At 35.1% G+C, this 20,312-nt stretch overlaps 1 protein-coding gene across 4 annotated transcripts in view; it reads left to right on the top strand.

Moving 5' to 3' along the window:
* Positions 1-20,312, top strand: part of LOC148627036 (TPR and ankyrin repeat-containing protein 1-like) — a 73,603-nt gene that overhangs the window by 29,453 nt on the left and 23,838 nt on the right. For all 4 annotated transcript variants that reach the window (XM_088566064.1, XM_088566074.1, XM_088566044.1 and 1 more), the window contains exons 15-22: positions 81-356; positions 3,863-4,234; positions 4,709-4,969; positions 5,643-5,798; positions 6,286-6,884; positions 8,576-8,686; positions 10,867-11,782; positions 13,087-14,183. In XM_088566064.1, coding sequence (XP_088422190.1) covers positions 81-356; positions 3,863-4,234; positions 4,709-4,969; positions 5,643-5,798; positions 6,286-6,884; positions 8,576-8,686; positions 10,867-11,782; positions 13,087-14,183 — 3,788 coding nt within the window. The remainder of the gene's footprint in view (positions 1-80; positions 357-3,862; positions 4,235-4,708; positions 4,970-5,642; positions 5,799-6,285; positions 6,885-8,575; positions 8,687-10,866; positions 11,783-13,086; positions 14,184-20,312) is intronic.

Below are 20,312 nucleotides of genomic sequence, written 5' to 3'. Positions count from 1 at the left end.
AGCTAAAAAAAATGCTGTCATTTAAACACATTCGACTATTTCTGAAGAGACTGAATGTTACACTTCCTATATATCTGCAGGTTCGCCACACTTATTGATATATGTAGCAGATCATTATGTGAAGCCTGATGGAGATGAGAATCTACAAGACAATAAAGGCAATACTGCTTTACATATAATCACAAGAGCTACTGGTGTAGATGGCATGCTAAGACTGCGTGTTATCTATCTGTTGCTGGAGTATGATGTCAACCCCACTATCAAGAATCATGATCAGAAATATGCAATTGGGTACCTTCCTGCCAATGAGAGCAGGGCCATAGAGGTTCTTACCATTCAAATGAAACAGTATGAAGGTAAGAAGACTGTTGTGAAACAACACCTTGAACAAATGTACTTGTGAGCAATTGTCATCACTTATTATAATCTGTGTCAGCTGATCTCGTCCTCTAACTCCATTGGATGTTGTCTGTGTCAGCTGATCTTGTCCTCTAACTCCATTGGATGTAGTCTGTATCAGCTGATCTTGTCCTCAAACTCCATTGGATGTAGTCTGTATCAGCTGATCTTATCCTCTAACTCCATTGGATGTAGTGTAACAAAATTTGAGCACAATCCTAATATGATGTCCTGTAAATGTCGAACAATATAATAACCTATATATTTCTTTTGAGATAGAAGAAATTCATGTTGGGTTTGGTGTACTCATTTACACATGGGTTAGCCTTCATTTTCGTATTTTATACTTCACTAAAGCTTGGTATAAAATATGCCAATATAAAGCAGCATGCCCACTAATCTTTGATCTGTGGGTTCATGCCCCCCCCCGACCTTTGCATTTGGGAGTGCAGAGGGGTTTTTTAAGGGTACACATTACCAAATATTTCACTCTTGGTGTAATCAAATATTATTCTCAAATGTTGGCATATTTTGACAATGAACATTCCATTCCAGAAGGTGGAAATAACGGAAGACCAGAAATGCAACGATTGAAATAAAAATAGAATATTGTTAATTGTGACTTGTGAAATCGTACATACATAATTTTTATTGTTTGTGAAAAAGTACTGCAGTACATGAATGGGCATGCTGATAAAGACCAAGCCCATGTGTAAATGTGTACAGCACCATACTCCCCATCAATTATTTCTAAAGCATTCTTTTTGTGTCTATCTTAAAATTTGCGTTTATTACGCAGATGCAGTCAAACTATGGCTTCTATCAATATTTCTAAATGACCATGATTTGTATTTTTGTACGAGTTTATTAAAAAGAGGGGGGAGTTTCTCAGTTTTCAGACTATCACTCAATAATGATTGCACCTATATTCATGAAACCTTAGTGAATTGTTTGTTTTGATTGATAAAAGCTCCCTTTCAATTTTTTATGAATTTCTGATTTTTCATTTTTGAGTTATATGACATTATTTATAAATCAAAGACTGAAGTCTTCAAAGTTGCTAATCGTCAAATATTCACTGTTACTGATTTTGGCATACTTTAAACATCCGAAATGGTACAAATGTGATATGCTCTAAAATCGGAGGACTTCCGCTGAAATTTTGGTTCCCTTGATATTATTGCATACTCTTTCTTAGCCATTATGACCCAAATGGCTATATATACAATGTAGTAATGAATGTCTGTATTTGAATCAGAAACTGGGTAATATTACATAAATTCAGTGCTAACTGATCGTTTCATCTATTGATGTAAACATCCTGTTCTAATACAAGCAAAAAAAACACGCATAGACATGTGTATGTTTTAAAAAAGATACGTTGTAGCGATCTTTGGGTCGCTTATGATGTTGACCGGGAACCAGTTTATGAACCTGATTTAGCAGCTGGCAATGAATATAACTGGGTAATGTCCAAAGCTCACTGGTACTATGACGCTTTGGTGGTGAACACGGCGAAGATTATGTGGCGTATGACAACACATTAATGCAAATCATATGCGAATATTAAATACAGAAATTACGAGTGCAAGAAGTCGCTAGCGCTATTAGTAACTTAAAAAGGGAGAGATATCCCATATTTGTGCAATAATTTGAAAAAGCTTCAAGTAATTTTCTTGAAACTTTTTTGAATAGTTTATTTCTATTAATGTAAGCTCCCTCTTGAAATATATAATTTGGACTTTACATTTTATAGTAATGCAAGTATGGGGCTATTTTCTCTTTTTAGCTCATCTGGCTGTAGGCTATGTGAGCTATTGCCATCACTTGGCGTCCGTTGTTGTCATTGTCTGTTAACAATTCTTCAAATTCTTCTCCTCTGACACTACTTGACCAATTGGAATCAAACTTGGTATGAATGTTCTTTGGGGTATCTACATAAACAAATTTATGTTTAGATTTTTGATCCGTTCAAAAACATGACCGCCATTACTAAAAATAGAACATAGGGGTCAGACAGTAGTTTTTCTCACGTATCTCCAAAACCGTTCGTTTAGCCAAATTCTGACATGGATAAATGTGTTGAGCATGATGAGATCTATCTGTGGTCAAATTTTCATTATAATCTGTCTAGCCATTTAGGAGTTATTGTCCTTAATCAAACTTTTTTTTTTTGCTATTTTTAATTTTATTTCTTTCAAAAATTTTCTACTCTGACACTACTTGACCAATTGGAATCAAACTTGGTATGAATGTTCCTTGGGGTATCTTGCACAAACCTTTGATCTGTCAAAAGAACATGGCCGCCATTACTAAAAATAAAACATAGGGATCAGACAGTAGTTTTTTGATTATATATCTTGAAAACCGTTAGATTTAGCCAAATTCTGACATAGGGTAAAAGGTTTAGCCAAATTCTGACAAATGGTAAAAGTTTTCAGCATGATGAGATCTAACTGGTCAAATTTTCATTTTTATCTGTTAAGCCATGTAATGATCCTTATGACAAGTCCTACCAAAGTCTTCTTGAGTCAAAATTGTTACACAACTTTTGTTCAATTTATTGCCATTGAGAGACAAAATTTAACCAGGTGAGTGATTCAGGCTCCTGGAAGCCTCTTGTTGGACTTAAACACAGAAACGCTTCCACCAAATGCCATGAGAAAGTGAACTGTATTTCTTTTTATCTAGGATTTTGATTTTAATAACCATACCCTACAGATACAGTAACACAATTCTGGGATCTATAAAAAGCACTTTGTCTTTCCATCTGTTTGTTCATGTTCTTGCCCCAAGTGAACAGAGTTCAAATGCAGTAGTCATATCAATCTGCACTCAGTGAAGATCTATAATACCAATGTTTTAGTACTTGGAATATTGATATATCACCTTGAGGTTGTATGTTCCATACTCTGATACCTCAATGCAATATCTTGAAAGCTTTGCATAAAGCTGAACTAAACTTTTGTTCATGTATTATTAACAAATATTTGATTTTTGTTGAAATTGAATTTTGTTTGGACCCTACTTTTTATTTGGTAAAAAAGTCCTTAATTTAAAATTTGTTTGACTTCCAAAATTTTTTAAGAATATAGAAAGTCACATTCAGAGTTAGGGATTTGGGTCCTATTTTCAAGTTGTCCTTATCAGGATCCACTTGTAGTTTGTTTTATTTAAACAAATTTTTTTTGTTGAGTTATTCAATATGCTGAATGCTGCTTTTGGGCCATAAAAGTTACATGGCTAATTTAAAAAATTGAAGTTCTTTGACCACATTTATTGTGAGTCGGAGTCCTTTGCACACATTCCTCATCAGATGATGCCATTGTGAACCTATTTTACTTTCCATCTGAATAACTTTTGGGGTTTCCTATATGGTTTCCTGCAAAGTGAGCACTGGTATTCACCTAGCTCACACTTCATTTAAGTTTTAAAAACAGGTTTATATTCTATGATAATATAGATATGGAAAGAAGAATGAAACAGCAGAAAAAACAACAACAGCAACAGAGACAACAAGAAGAAGCCAGGAGGCAGGAAAGTCTAAGAAAACCCACTGTTACTACATCATCCACTTCTAAACCATCAAAAACAAACACCAAACCAGATACATCATGGATTCCTAAGTCAACTAGACCTTCTATGGATAGATGTGGTGAATGCAGACGAGTGCTTGAGGAATGTAAAGAGAAAATAAAGAACAAGACATTCTATGCCTACAATGATATGGCAGCCGTGATGAAGAAGAAAGGTCACAACAGGGACATACATGAGAAAATCGTAGATCAGATGATTCAGATGATTATTGAATCTATTGGCAGAACTCTTAACCCAGGTATCCAATGTTCTTATATGAAAAGATAAGAGATTTGTCAGTAACTTTAATGCCCTGCCTACATTATCTGATATCCACTTGTTATAGAATGTCTTTTTTTTCTATAAATAAATGAACTTGTTTTAGGGTTTTTGATATCATATCTCACTATAACCTTTTTGCAACAGATTTTAAAGAAATTTGACAGAAAAGCTAGGTACCATATATATGTGCATAAAGGAATGTAATTAATGTTAGTTCTATGCAATGAGATATTATCAAATTTCAGGCGAAAGTATATTAAGAACTGCAAAAATTAATACCGTTATTTTTGCTGAAGCTAAATTATGAAATAACAGTTTAATTTTTGTGGAACTAAATTTTAAATAACTACTTATACAGTATGTTTACAGAAGTTTATTTTGTTTTTGAACATTTTGACAAGGCAATATTTCATAAATGTATGGAGATAATTTCATTGGTAATGTTTCACAGAAATTCCTGAGAGGTTGGCTAAGGTTAACTACAAGTACTATGAGAGAATTGTTAAAGGCTTGATAGAGGGAGAGAACTGGAGACAGCTAGATGTTGTTGTAGAGGAACACAGAAAGCACCATGGGCCTGCAGACCTAATGGATTACGCCAAGGGAATCAAAATACAACGGGTCATACTTCATTCATCGCTGAAACAGTCACACCAACTCATGAGCAAAATCATTGAATCCATGCTCAAAAGTGGTGCAATCATGGAAAATGGTATAATTATATTTCACTTTAACTGTTAATACAGCCATGGTAATAGAAAACATCAGATCAATAGTTGAATGGCTCAGAGTGTATATATTAATTTAAATACATATTTATTGATAAGAATATGTGCATTCTGTGATAAAACAATACAATTTACAAGATCTGGAAATAAATATAGCTTAACATCTTCTTCAATGTATTGTATATGGTATGTTAAATCAAAATACTAATATGATTTAAGGGTTTATTTTTGTACTCCCATATCTTTTGACTGTTGATAGTACATTGTAATGTTGTTACATGGTTGCAGTCTCATCCAACACGCAAGACTTCCTACAACACATGCTGTGTACTTGCATGAAGAATTTAAACAATCACATCCTACTTGCATACATTATTTCCAGAATATGTCACGTCAGACAGAATGATTTTGGACCATTCATGTTTCAGAGCGTTTACATATATACACTACATCAATGAATGGTTCATAGGTGGAATTTTTTTTTTAATTGCTGGTTGGTGTATAAAGAAATCCTGACTTACAGTTATAAAAAGTAATGTATAATTCCTTGAACAAAATTTTTTAAAAGTTGGGGATGAGGTTCATTGATATTCATTGAACTTAAAATAAGTCATTTAGAAGTTAAGAAATTATATGAATATCACTTTTGATTGGTAGAAGGGAAGAAGTGCATCCAAGCTGCCATTCAAGAAGAGCAGTTTAAGATTTTAGAGACACTATTTAGACATGGAGCTTGTCCATCCCACCTATCTGTGAACCAAGGTGACACACCCATTCATGCTGCTTTGTCTATAGCTGTAGAGAGAGACAGAGGTACGACCAATTGACATTTATAATTACATTTGAGTGAATCCATACAAATGCCTGAAAATTAATGCTTGTGAAACCTCACAGGTTTGGAGGGAAGTTTATATTGGTTGCACTAGATTTTACATCATCCCTTGTAAATTAAGTTTTGCTCAATTTCGAATTGAATACAGACATTTGGCTCTCCAAAATGAGCTATCACACATAGATTTTTGTTGAAAAAAAAAATTAGGTGATTGCATTGGTAAGAATTGCTTCTGTCATTTAATGATGAGATCCACTCTCAGATGCGGCTGTATCATAATTTTGAGGCAAATATATGGTAAAACAAATTATTCTTCATCTTTATAAATATCATAAACATTTTTCATAAGATGCAGTTGTGTCTAAATTTTCATAACTTGTATATTTTTGTTATCAGAGTATACAGCAGTTTTTTCATGGATATGTATGTTGTTTATTAAAATAGTAGTAAGCCACTTTTTTGTTATAGGTAACTTCTTAGTTTTTAACATGTTCTTGGAGATGTTTGAGAAAGACCCAGAGAAGTATGATATGTGTGATCCAAGTCAGTTAGATAGTAATGGTGATTGTCTTTTCCACCTCATAGCTAGAACTAAGTATAATTCTACAGTACAAAAGGCTACTGAATTACTGTGTGACAGAAAGATATCATCAAATGTCAAAAATAAGGATGGAAAGTTACCAATTCACTACCTGAATATGAAAAATGATAGGCGTCTTCAGTTTTTCAGACTCGCTTCTATTGGTGGATCAGTTAAATTTGGAAATAAGAAAGGAAAGGCAACACAACAGAAAAAAATCAGAACAGACATTCAAGGGGAGACAACTGTGGATGACGTGGCCATGGCAGAGGAGGAGGATCTCCAAGTATATGAGAGGTCAGAGGAATCTTCTGAGGTTGTGGAGAAACCTGTTGTTAAACAGCCATTGAGGAAAGAAGCTCTGAGAAGAAAGATTGAGGAGTTGATATACGAGTTAGATGATGCTGCCTATAGTAAATACTCCAGTAGGGCTGAGGATCTGGGGAAACTGAAAAGACAGAAAAAGAATGAAACAACTGATAGCGAGGTGATTATAACACAACTTCATACTTCTACAATTGTTGTATATCAAGATTGTTTGCATGATTTCATTTGGTATTAAATCATTACAACCTTGATGGGATTGATTTTCACAGGAATCTTTTCACATGTAATCATTTTTTAGGGGAATTGAGTGCCCAATATAAGATTTGATGTGATATGTGAACTTTCTCACTAAGGTTCTTTTATTTTTTTTCTTCTGTGAATTTATATTCACCTGGTATGATAAGTGAAATTCTTTGTGATGTTGACAAAATTTGGGAAATTCCCGTACAAAATTTTAAGTATCTTCACAAAATTAAGAGTTAGGAATTCTTTGTAAATATTGGCAAAAAAATACCTAAGCATCAGCAGTGAGATGATTCAAATATGTGAAAATCCCAAAACATGGCCTAAATCAGAGACGATCTACTTGCATAATGTAGGGAACTTAATAAAAAGATTACACATGAAAACTGAAGATAAGGGAAACAAGACATCACACAAAAAACTAAAGAACTAGCAATATGAAATCCTACATAAAAACTGGGCATGATATCAGGTACTCCGGATAGGTAAGCATGTCCTGCAGCTCCCGTAATATTACTAGTGAGTATAATCCTGTAACAATCTAGCAACAACAATGCCTCTCTGGGACACATGTCATTCACTATTCACACGAAGGGGAAATCATTCAATTCAACTAAGTATCATGATGTAAAAGTAGTAAATAACTTCAAAGTAGTGGAAAAATATCTGAAAATGAAAAAATTAGACCAAGGTAACAAAAAATAAACATAAACTGTACACCATTATCAATTATTTTTTTAAACTGCCAGAATCTGATCCCTAATCCAACATCACAGAGCAATAAATCATGAGATAAAAATCAACAGAGCCTAAAATTTACCTGAAGACCTTAAAAGAAATCAAATGTGTATCTCACAAAATGCACCAAAATGACACCATGACGTTTCCATACAGCAGACAAATCAAGTCCAATTGGAAACATTAATATCTATTTAGCCGAACCCGGGTATGGACACCTGAGTATCTCGAACATAGGACATATATTAAGAACGTCTTTTTAACTGAGTACAAATTTATAGACTAGATCTCAAAGTCAAAAAATGCAAAGCCATGGCATTGGTACAAGAGCACAATTTTAAACACATCCACTTTGGATAGAGCATAGAATATTTCTTATCTCTACAAACATGGACTTTAATAAAAACTTTGGTAATTTCAATGCACTCTCAGGATAGCAGTTTGTAATACATGTACATAAAATTAGAAAATTAATTATTTAAAGAGACACAGAATTGTTAATTGAGATCAGGTATAATTATTATATTTCTAGTCTCCAAAAACCTTAAAGTACTCATTAGGGACTTGCTTTCTTGCCTGTAGAGGATTCAGATTTAGAAGTTCAAATTTCTTTGGAGAAGTATAATTATTCATTGCTGGTAAAAGTAGACTAACGGGTGGATCCAGGATATCAGATTGGGGGATGTTAATAGATTAATAGAAATAAAGATCGAGCAAACATTGTGTAGGTAAAATTGTGTGAAATCAAGTTTTCATGCAAAAAAAAAAACCTACCTTGGGGGGGGGGGGGGCATAACCTCTGGTCAGCCCTCTATGAATCAGCACTGAATATATCTTATTGAAAAACTGTAACTTCCTATTTTTTTCCAGACAAAAGAACCTGGAATTGAACCAAAAATTGAACAAGCACAGGAAGAGGAGCCAAAGGCGGAGGATGAAGATGAATCGGATGAGGAAGAAAGCCTAGAAGAACAATTCCAGGTATTATGAATATTTCTATTTAGTCACAAAGTAAGGAAATTGATATGATGGAATGACACCATCTATACCATCAAGAAACTCTTTCTGGAATAAACTATGCATTAAAATGATATTTTCGGTTTGTATACAAAAGAAATATTATGCTAAAAGTAGAATTCAAAGTGGAAATATACCATCTCTGTAGAAAATGACATGATTTATTCATGTACTGTGAAAGTCCTGTTGTTCTTGGAAACCAATTTTCATGGTTTATGTGGGTAAGCCAAACCAAAATTTGGTTCCCAAGAAAAAGAAATTCCCATTGATTTGTACACTGAAAATCCCAAAACAATGAATTCAAGAATCCACAAACTGATGTTTCTTTCTTTATCCATGAGTATTGGCATTCACATATTAAAGTACTTTCACACTATTACATTGACTGTGCAAAGTTCAAATAAAGTGGTACAAAATGCACACTGCATATGCTTCAACAGTTCATTTCAGCAATTTTCTTCATTCATCAACAGTCCTAATCAAACATATCTCCCCCCTCTCCCTGCTTTTCATATCACTATCACTAGGCATCAAGTACGGAAAACAACTTGAACATTTATTGCATGATAATGAATGGAGATGTAGACTTAGTCACAGTCACCACAGCTATATCTGTTTTGTATTGAACAGATGACTAGAAAAATAAAGGTTTGTGTGAGCTACTGTCATCATTGGGCATACAACTTGTTTGTTTAAATCCTTAACTCAGAAACTACATGGTAGGTTTTAATCAGACAGTTTTAATAGTTTAATAGTTGGAATCCTGTGTAGAAGGTCATTAACTAGGAATCCACTTTTGATTTCATTTCATTGAACAAGACATCTTCCAGAGGCTATCCTGAGCTTCTGATTACCAATTTTTGAATGTTAATTCCTCTGGAACAGGACTGGGCTAATATTTTGAAACTGTATATAGTTGTGGATTTGAATTCTTTTTATATACAATCCACTTTTTGTGTGTCTCAGATGATGCAGCAAGCCCATTGTAGCCACCCATTTTCCATAGCAACATTTTAGGGAAACTTGTTTTGACTTACATGTCTGCCAATACTAAGCCAGTGGGGACCAAAATTGTCAGAAATAATGAGAATGCTTCTACATGTAATTTATTTTTTGTTCTGATAATTTAAACAGGTTATATAAGCTTATGGCTGGATATTTTTCAAAGAACAACTCTCCTGTAATATCAGAAGCTAATATTTTGAAACCTGATAGGGTTTTTGATCTGGATACCATTTAAAATTCTACTTCTTGTGTGGATCAGATGACCCACCAAATGTAAACATTATGAGGATGTATTTTAGGCCATGTACAGATCAGCACTAAGCCAATGGTAATCAAACTTTGGGGAAATGATACGTTGGCAGACTGCCACTTACAGTTCATTTATGATTCTTGTAGATTGAATAAGATGGCTGTAAGATGCTAATGTAAGCTTTTGTTGGCTTATTTTTAAAGGTCAACTCCTCCTGAACCCCTGAGCTCTTGGTTGAAGAATGATTATTGAACGTTGCACATGCAGTTTTCATTGTAAGGGCCCCATTACAATATGTGGCAGTCGCCCAAAAGTAATCACTCTGTCGGTTACAAACTCGTGTCCAGGCTGTAAATTTTTTGTCTTTCAATGTATGCTTTTAATATTTTGGATGAGGGTAGGTCATGTGGAGACAATGTGTTGTCTTCCATTGCCTATGACCTTGAACTTTGACCTCAAGGTCAAATTCCTGTTTTTTTTTCTATGACAAATTCATGTCTTGGCTGTAACTTTTTTTTTTGCTTTTCCATTTGGGCTATTGATATCTTGCATGATCACCTAAAGACAATGTGTCATGTACCATGAATAGTGGCCTATGACCTTCAGCTTTGACCTCTAGGTCTAATACCTGTTTATTTGGGGGAGGGGGGTTTGGTGACAAACTTGTGTCCAGAATATATTTGAACTCATGTTTGGGATATATTTGATTTCATACTTCTTTCTCAACAGGTGAATATTTCAATTGAATACGAGAGCTGTATTAAAAACTGAAAATTTTGAGTTGGTAAGCTTTCCCAAATCCATTTGTATATATGGCTGAATTGCCATGGCAGGGCCCACAGAGATGGTTTCCATCTCAATGATATCTGTTTTTTTTTTCTACTTTCAGTTCGATCCACAAGTTTTTGAGAATTTAGAATGGGAAGTTGAGTGTACAGCAGATGTGTGGAAGGCCTTGAGGGACAAGCATGTACTCCCTGAACTTAAACAGAGAGTTGTCAGGAAAATTCAACACCTTGCTGCTGGAGAGTGGACAAAACACTTGTGCAAGAAACTGCACCATGTTCCTGAAACTCTAAGGTTGTATGAAGCAAAGATCTCAAAAGGAGGAAGAATTATTTGGGAGTTAGCAATAGCATTCTCACCCAGATTGAGTGAATCTGCAGAAAGAATCTTGGAAAGTGATGAAAACAAGACCACAGATCAACCAGTCAGGGGTGGTAGAATTTATTCTGAAATCATTAGAGTTTGGGATGTAGTCTTTGACCATGATAAAATCTCTCCATCAGTGCAGAAAATTGTTAAGTCTCACACCAGGGGAGAATCTTGTATCATTCAAAAGAAACTAAAGGGTGTTAAACATGATCGTTACTCCAACTTACAGAAGAGGGTTCCAAGAATATTTGCTGAAGCTGAAATAGAAATGGGTGCTTTAGAAGAAGTGAAACATCTGTTCCCACCAGCTAGTTCTAATGAAACAGAGTATCATATTCTGAAGTTTTATTCCTTTTCCTCAAACCTGGTCTCCCACATCCTACAAAACATTGAGATAAAAGTGGACTTTCCATTCCGTGTGACAGACTTGGAGCATGCTATTATCAATCTTCAGTCTAGTGCTCCAATCCTGCTGCTAGGGCGTAGTGGCACGGGGAAGACAACCTGTTGTTTGTACAGATTGTGGAGTAGATTTCTATGGTACTGGACTAAAGCAAAGGATGCTGATGCCCCACTTCTTCCCAGAGCTTTTATTTATAGACAGCAGGAAACCATTGAGGAAGACGATAAAAATAGTCCGGTGGAAGAAGGTACCGGTACTAGAAATCTTAGTTTCTGGTTGATATTCTTTTTTAAGATTTATTCACCATGATGAAAATCAACCAATAGAATCATAAAAAACACTATATTTAATGTTTTTTGGGTCTTTTGGTTAAGGTACAATCCTTTTTTCATTTTTATCATATGACTATGATAATAATATATATATTGTTGAGAAAATTTAACATCTTTCATGGTGCATCTTGTAACTGTCGAATTCTTGTTAGGCATTTTGATCTCTTAATTGTGAAAAGCATTTTAAGCTGTAAATTCAGAATTTACAATGTAATGTTTCTTTATTGCCTAAAATGTGACTGATACTTTGTCACATCCAACAATTTTAATCTCAATATTGAATGATATTATTTAAACCCTTTATGGTACTATATTAGATCACCTGGCCTAAGGCTAAGTGAGCTATTGCCATCACTTGGCGTTGGTTGTCGTTGTCGTCCGTCGTTAACAATTTTTCAAACCTCTTCTCCTCTAAAACTACATGACCAATTGGAACCAAACTTAGTATGAATCTTCCTTTGGGGTATCCTGCATGAAATGATGTGTGGATTTTTGATCTGTCGAAAAACATGGCCGTCATTACTAAAAATAGAACATAGGGTCAGACAGTACTTTTTTGCATATATCTTCAAAACCATTAGGTTTAGCTAAATTCGTGGGTAAAAGTGATCAGCATAATGAGATCTATCAGCAGTCAAATTTTCATTTTAATCCATTAAGACATGTAGGAGTTATTGCCCTTTTTTCAATGTTTTTTGCTATTTTTAATGTTATTTCTTTCAAAAATCTTCTCCTCTGACACTACTTTACCAATTGAAACAAATCTTGGTACGAATGGGTATACTGCATAGAACTGAGGTGGGGATTTTTGATCCATTGAAAAACATGGCTGCCATTACTAAAAATAGAACATAGAGGTCAGACAATAGTTTTTTGTATGTCTCTACAACCGTTAGGTTTAGCCAAATATTTTCAATAACTGAAATGATCCTTATTTTAAAGACTACAAAAGTCTTCAGGCATAAAAGTGCTCAGATGACTCCTTCTAAGAATTTATGCCCTTGAAAGGGGAAAAATGACAGTTTCTTGAAAACTATGATAGATTGAAAGAAACTTTCAATTGCTGAAATGATCCTTATGATAAATCCTACCAAAGTCTTTTTGAGTCAAAATTGTTGGACAACTCTTGTTAAATTTATTGCCCTTGAAAGACAAAATTCAGCTAGGTGAGCGATTCAGGCTTCAGTGTATTTATAAAAATGTCTTCTTTTTTTTTTAGAACATGAAGAACCAGAGCTAATTCCAGTAGAAATAGAAAGACAGTTATCCAGTGGAAGTGGTGATGGTGCACGTGCAGAACAACCAGCCAATGAGGGTGAAGAAGATGTAGAGAATAATGTTGGACAACAATATGATCATCTACATCAAATTTTCATCACAAAAAATGCTGTTTTGTGCAATGAAGTCCAGAAAAATTTTAGAGAACTTATGCATGCTTGTGATATTGCAAAAAACCATGTTGAAATTGAGGCTCAAAATTTACCAAACAAATTACAAGATGTGTCAGAATACCAGTTTCCTCTGTTTGTGACATCTCGTCAATTATTGTTGATGCTGGATGCCTCCTTAGAACCCCCACATTTTTTTGAAAGAGCTGAAGATGGGTCATTAAAAGTGGATATTCAGGGCTGGACAGATGGAGATGGACCTCTTAGTATTTTACCGCTGCTTCAGGAAAACTCAGATGAGGAAACTGACAGCGAAGAAGAAGATGACCCTGACTTCCTGCAAGATGAGGAAGAACCTGTGAATGATAACAGTAAGTCACGTAAAAAGAAAGACCCCAGGAAAGAGATGACATATGAACTATTCGCCGAGACCATTTGGCCACATATCAATAAAGGTGTAGGGAAGAAGTACCATCCATCATTGGTTTGGACCGAAGTAATGTCATTCATCAAAGGATCCTATGAAGCCTTGTCAAAATCCTCTGGACACCTTAACAAGAAGGAGTACACTGAGTTAGGTAGGAAAAGAGCACCAAATTTCTCTGGAGAAAGAGAGGAAATTTACACCCTCTTCATGCGATATGAACATGCGAGGAAACAGAAGTTTTTGTTTGATGAAACTGATCTTGTACGGGACATCTATCATCGCCTCTGTATCCAGGGTGAGCTGGATTGGGTAATACACCAGATATTTGTTGATGAGACACAAGACTTTACCCAAGCTGAGCTCTGTTTGCTTCTACGACTTTGCCAAAACCCTAATGAGATGTTTCTGACAGGAGATACAGCCCAGAGTATAATGAGAGGAATTTCTTTTAGGTTCAGTGATCTCAAGTCATTGTTTTTCTTTGCCAGCAAGTCTTTACAGGTATGTTTTGAAGATAGATACTCCTACTTAGTAGTTTCTCTTAACCTTCCCATTGGTGAGATACACACTAGGAACATTTGCAACATCACAGAAATATGTTTTATGACATCCTTTTATTACAGAAAAATAACCTCAAGTATACTTTTCTGATACTTAGGCACCGACCATTTTTATACTAAGGGGGGCCTGGGATTTTCAATGTTGCTGAATGATTTTTTTTCTTAAAATAATTTAATTTTTTCATTAGCAATTGAGTTATAATTTTTTTTTTTAGTCAAATTTACGATAAACAATAAATTTAAAATATTATATAAATACCAAGAGAGGGATAACATATGAAAGTAAAGACTCAGATAATCAGATATTTTATTCTTGTTAAGGCCAAACAAAATTAATTAGTAGATTTACATTCCATCCCACTCCTAAAAAATGGTAAGGAGTAAAAAATTAAAAAAAATAAAATCCTCCCAACCACCCCATATTTTTGGTGAGGGTTGGATGAAATTTACTTGGCTTAAACAAGACAGGGCTTTGTCTGTAGCCAGAAATTGAAGAGGTGCTGCTTCTTTTTTCAAAACCATAACGAAGCATGAGAAAGTCTGGGACTCGTGCAGGCCGGGATTAGCTTCCCCTGCAATAGCATGAGAAAGTCGGGGACTCGTGCAGGCTGGGATTATCTTCCCTTGCAATAGCATGAGAAAGTCTGGGACTCGTGCAGGCCGGGATTATCTTCCTCTGCAATAGCATGAGAAAGTCTGGGACTCGTGCAGGGAAGCAGCCACATCACAATCAATTATGCATGGCCAGTGATCACCATGTATACATTGTCCTTTTACCACCCCAAAATATATCAATTAGGCAAGAAATCTATGAGTAAATTCATGATTGTATATTATATCTAATTAAGATTCTTGCACACTTATATAGAAAATAAGGGATGAGAGGAGACAACCTTGGTGTATTTCTTGTATGTTCATTGAAGGATGGTGAGAGTGTTGAATTGTGGATGACTGGACGTTTGGTGTTTTTGTAGAGTCCAGGGATAATCTTTACTATTTGACAGGGTTTCAACAGTGTTTATTTAAAGGGGTAATTGCCATTCTATTAACTCCTCAATGATTACCCGTAGCATGGCAATTTGATCAATTCATGATCGAGTGCATTAGAATCTTGAGAGTAGCTGAATTCCTCTCCAGTTTTTGGCAGTTGCTCAGGTCACCCTTCTTTGGAAGATTGATGTAACCTAAACTCCACTCCTTGGAGGGAGGGGGGGCACTATGACACTCAGAACACAGAGCAACTGGGTTGTGTGTCCCAGGTGGTGGTTTCGAGTAGCCCTGACATTGTAGGGTTGTTAGGCCATAATACAGAAAATCAATTTCAAGTGGCAATCAAAATTTGTCAACCCCATTATCCTTATTTTCCAATCTCCCATCCCATTTTTCATTTCATCACCATTTTATGTTCATTTTTTCATCTGTTTCTTGTTCATCGCCTGGACACAGCTGTAATATTGCTGCTCGGGTGTTAACCCCAACAATCAATTAATCAATCAATCAATCAATCAAGATGTTGTAAGGTGGGTTGATCTTCAAGACCTCAGGGGTAAATTTGGTCCGGCCTGGGGCTTTTCCAGTCCTTATTCATATGAATATTATGATTTCATCTTTCAGGATTGAGGCAGTATCAACATCAAGGTCTTCTCTAGGAGATAGATCAGGAGCATTTGATATATTTTTTCCATTTAAAAGTGGTCGATCTAGGTTTGTTATCACATTGCTATCTTTGTCTTTCACTGGTTTGGATGTGTTGGTCTTTCTACCTGCCAGTTGGTGTGTGATGTTGTACACAGTTTTTGTGTCATTTCTGCCCATTTTATTCTTTGCTTATGAAGCGAGCTCATTGATGTATGTTCTTTTATCCTGTCTGGTCCATTCTCTTTACTTCTTTCCTAATGCTTATATGTTCAGTCGTTAACCATTCTTTCTGCAATCTTGTCTTGACCTGATCAAGTTGTATCTTAACAGTCCTACACTTCTCAGTTGTCTTGATTGTATCGTCAAATAACCTTGGCTTGTAATCCTTCTTTGAGAATCCAAGTTCTTCTTAGCATGTGATGTTTTACTCTTTCCCATTGTTTGTCTACTGCGCCTCTTCCTTATGTTATACTTTTGCCCTCAAATCTGATCTTGCTAGTTGCCCTGGCTATCTTGATCTTAAATTCAGCCACCACAAGATGATGATCGGATGCTATATCAGCACCTCGATAAGCTCTAACATCTGTCATGCTCTTTCTCCATCTCCTGGCGTCTGTAATGTGGTCTATCTGGTTTCTAGTTTTCATTTCTGGAGATACCCAGGCTGTTTTGTGTATATCCTTGTGAGGGAATGGGATTGTCGTACCTCCTATGACCAGATTGTTCTGGGAGCAAAATCTGCATTCTGAGTTCTCCATTTTCGTTGATGTTACCAATTCCTTCCTTCCCTGTGATGAGTTCTCTCCCTGTGTTATCTTTTCCGACTTTGTCATTCATGTCACCCATTACAATCAAGATGTCCCAAGTGTTGTTCAATCTAGGGTAGCATGGAGCTGGTTGTAAAACTCTTCTTTGTCTTCTTCCTCTGCTACCTTGGTAGGAGCGTCATCATCATCTCGGAACTAATTATGTTGTGCTTGTTTGGGAACTTTTAATAAAGCTTATAAGTTCTTACACTTGTATGTCACATATGTCAGGGCTAGGGACTGTCCTCATTGCACATACTATTAAGAACTAATTCTAATAGAACAAATTATAATATTAGAAGTTCTCATTGCTCGAAAGTATAGCAAAGTCTTCGTTTTTCATTTCAAAGTAAACGTTTTCAGTCGCCGTAATTAGTTCCTTACTGAACATGCTTGTATACATGCTTGTCATGTCATAAGTACATAGGAAATGATGAGGGTACATAAGGCTCTGTAGCATCTACTAGAAGAAATGAAATTATCTCCCTTTAAACACCTTATTGTTTTTGCCAATATTTGATTAAAAATAATAAGTTTCATCTTTGTTTTAATAAAACAAAAAATAAAACCTGTTTATGTTTACGAAAAATTTAAAAAAAACATTATCTATAAATATTACGTGTGCATGTGTTGAATAAAGTATAAAACAATAACACCTTTGTTACATGTTTTACACTGTTGATTAAATACAGGTGTGAATTTGACTTAGTTTTGGCAAATTAACTGTAGATTGTTCTAATCTAAGAAAATAAGAAATTTATTATATTTTTATATTTAGTTTGTTTTTAGTACCCAAGCTTTGCATTTCATGGCATTTCAGTGTGTATGTGAAGAGGGTATTAAGGCTTGAATCATATCGTATTTCTAGGCATTAAAATGTTTGTGTTTTCATCAGTGATCAGTATAAGAGAAATCAAGGAAACCAAGGTTATAGCGGTAATCAAAAGAATGTAATCCAGGGACAAAGACCAGACATGGAAAACAGACATACACAACAAAGAACGTAAAGTAACTGAAATCATACATACAAAGTAACAAAGTAAATGAGCAACTCTTATTCCACTAAAAACTGGGAGCATGGACCAGGTGCACCGGTAGGGTAAGCGTCCTCTGCTTTTCTAGAAACACCCACCGAGTTGCTCATAAAAAGTCAAGTCCGGGGTAGACAAACGAGGGAAGGAAAACTATGACCCATTGAATAAATCAGTGTTTATGGTGCTGATGGATACACCATAACGATCCACGAGTTCATGATAACGGCCATAAAACTTCTGTAGTGATGACTTCAATCTTGTAGCAACATAACTCTGTTCCAGAAGCCTATTTGTTAGAGTTCTAGGGCGATACAAAAAGTCTGCGTAGTTTCGGCAAGCTCTGGCATAACGTATGAGTTGTGATATGAACACTCCATACGCAGGAGCCGAAGGGATGTTGCCACAGATGAAAGGAAAGTTGACAATTCTGAATGAAAAGTCATCATGTTTGTCGAAAAGTTTGGTCAATAGTTTTCCTTTACCATCGATTTCTAAGTGTAGGTCAAGATATGAAGCTGACTTCACAGTGTCTGTAGTATCCTTTATCTCAAGTTCTTTTGGGTAGATGCGATGTATCAAATCCCCGAAATTAGGATTATTTAAAGATAATACCGTATGTCATCTATATAGCGGAAACTGAGATTGAAGGATCTAGCCAAATGATATTCTTTCTTTCTGATCAGATCAGCTATAAAGTCAGCCTCATAAGAGTGAAGGAATAGGTCAGTAAGTAAACGAGCACAATTTGTTCCCATTGGAATGCCGACCGTTTGTTGAAAAACACGTCCACCACACTGGACAAATATGTTGTCAATTAAAAATTCCAGCATTTTGTAAACATCTTTCTCTGTTTATTTGGAAGATGATTTGGAATTATTTCTTACAAAGTATGAGAAATCTCTACCAAGAACTATATATTTATATCTAGGTGTACCATGTTTTTTGGAAAAACAACGATGTATAATGTTTTTAAGTCGGGATTTTAACTGAGTATGGGGAATAGAAGTATACAGTGTTGAAAAATCATAGGTTTCAATGCTATTATATTCAGATAATAGTCTTGAACTGATTGTCTCCAAAGATCTTTTGAATTTTTCAGGATCCACATTGAATTAATACCACTACGGGAGTAATAAGTGTTGTGGTAGGACTGTAGACCCTCTTTGACAGTTGTGAGCATAGAAGTTAAAAGTTTTGAAAGAGGTTTGGTGGTACATTTTGCAGATCCAGCTATGAAACGTTTGTATGGATTCTTGTGAAGTTTAGGAATCCAGTACATAGACGGTAAATTACAATCATCGTCCTTGGTAGAGAGACCAAAAGAGGATAGCACAGATTTATGGTTTTCTACAATCTGTTCTTTGGAGAGAGTAGTAGCAGTGTAGGTCTTATCACTGCTATTATTTTCTACGTCTATTTCTGATAATAAACATTGGATATAAAACATTTTGCAGACAAAAACAATGTTGTTTTGGGCTTGAAGGAGAAAAAAGATAGGTCGTTGAACAGTTACATATTGTAGTCCTGTACTTATCCCTGTATAGAATTGTTGGTAGTTTGCATTTGTACCTTTTCTTCAACGCTTCCTTGAGTTTTTATATAATATATTGTTTTCATTCAATCACTTTGTTTCCCATTCTGTTATCAAACCAGTCTAAGTATGATTTGTCAAAGAGTATTGATATCGCTTAAAAAAACAGCAATCATCAAGATGAGACCAATATACCCCGACTATAGAATACTTGTATTACCGTCAACACCCAAACTACATGAAAGCTCTGGGTGAACAATTGTTGTTTCTTTTGTTTAGTTTTTACTATCATAAAAGGCCTTATTTTTATGAAGAAATATTAATTATAAATTAATACATAGCCTTTTTAAATCACTAATATTGTTAGTGACTTCTTGCACTTGTAATTTCATTACTGCACATTCGTATATGATTTGTATAATTGTATATTACTACACCATCTTATGCTTCTGATCGGTGCAATGAACCGTCAATTCTAGCTTCATACGAGATCAAAATGTTTACCTCTTAAAAACTGTACATGGACATGTGTTCTTCGTGAGGTTTTTACTTGTATGAGAGTGGGAAGTTTACACTAAAAGATGAAATGATCGGTTAGCATTGAACTCTCTGTAATATAGCTAAGAAACGCCTTGCCTGCGAGTTGTTTTGATTGAGAAACATTCGGGTCATCATGGTTATGAAGTCACCCGATTTTAAAGACCACATCGCAAATTTGCTTGAAGTTTGCCTATCTTAGCTGATTGACAAACTGTTGTGTTACACAAGTAAGTTCAAAGTTCAAAAGTAAAGTCGGTACATATAAACCATTAAATCTAAAGCTTTTAAAACCTACATACGGTTTGAAATGTTCTAAAATGTCAAGTATAAATTGTTTTCAAAAAATGAATACACAATGTAATGTACAAAAGTATGCTATGTCAAAAGATGTGAAATGGCAAAGAAAATGAATGTTTATTATCAATCGACCTAAAATCTTCAAGTTTCAGCTCACCAAAAATTGTAATCTCATATTCTTAACCAGATCCATACATTGAGAAAATCACTGGTTGAATGTATTG

Source organism: Perna viridis, chromosome 1 (assembly GCF_037379345.1).
Source record: "Perna viridis isolate PV_CMFRI_1.1 ecotype Kerala chromosome 1, ASM3737934v1, whole genome shotgun sequence".
Lineage (NCBI taxonomy): Eukaryota > Metazoa > Mollusca > Bivalvia > Mytilida > Mytilidae > Perna > Perna viridis.
The sequence above is the reverse complement of the archived record's forward strand: the minus strand, read 5'-3'. Positions and strand labels throughout refer to the sequence as shown.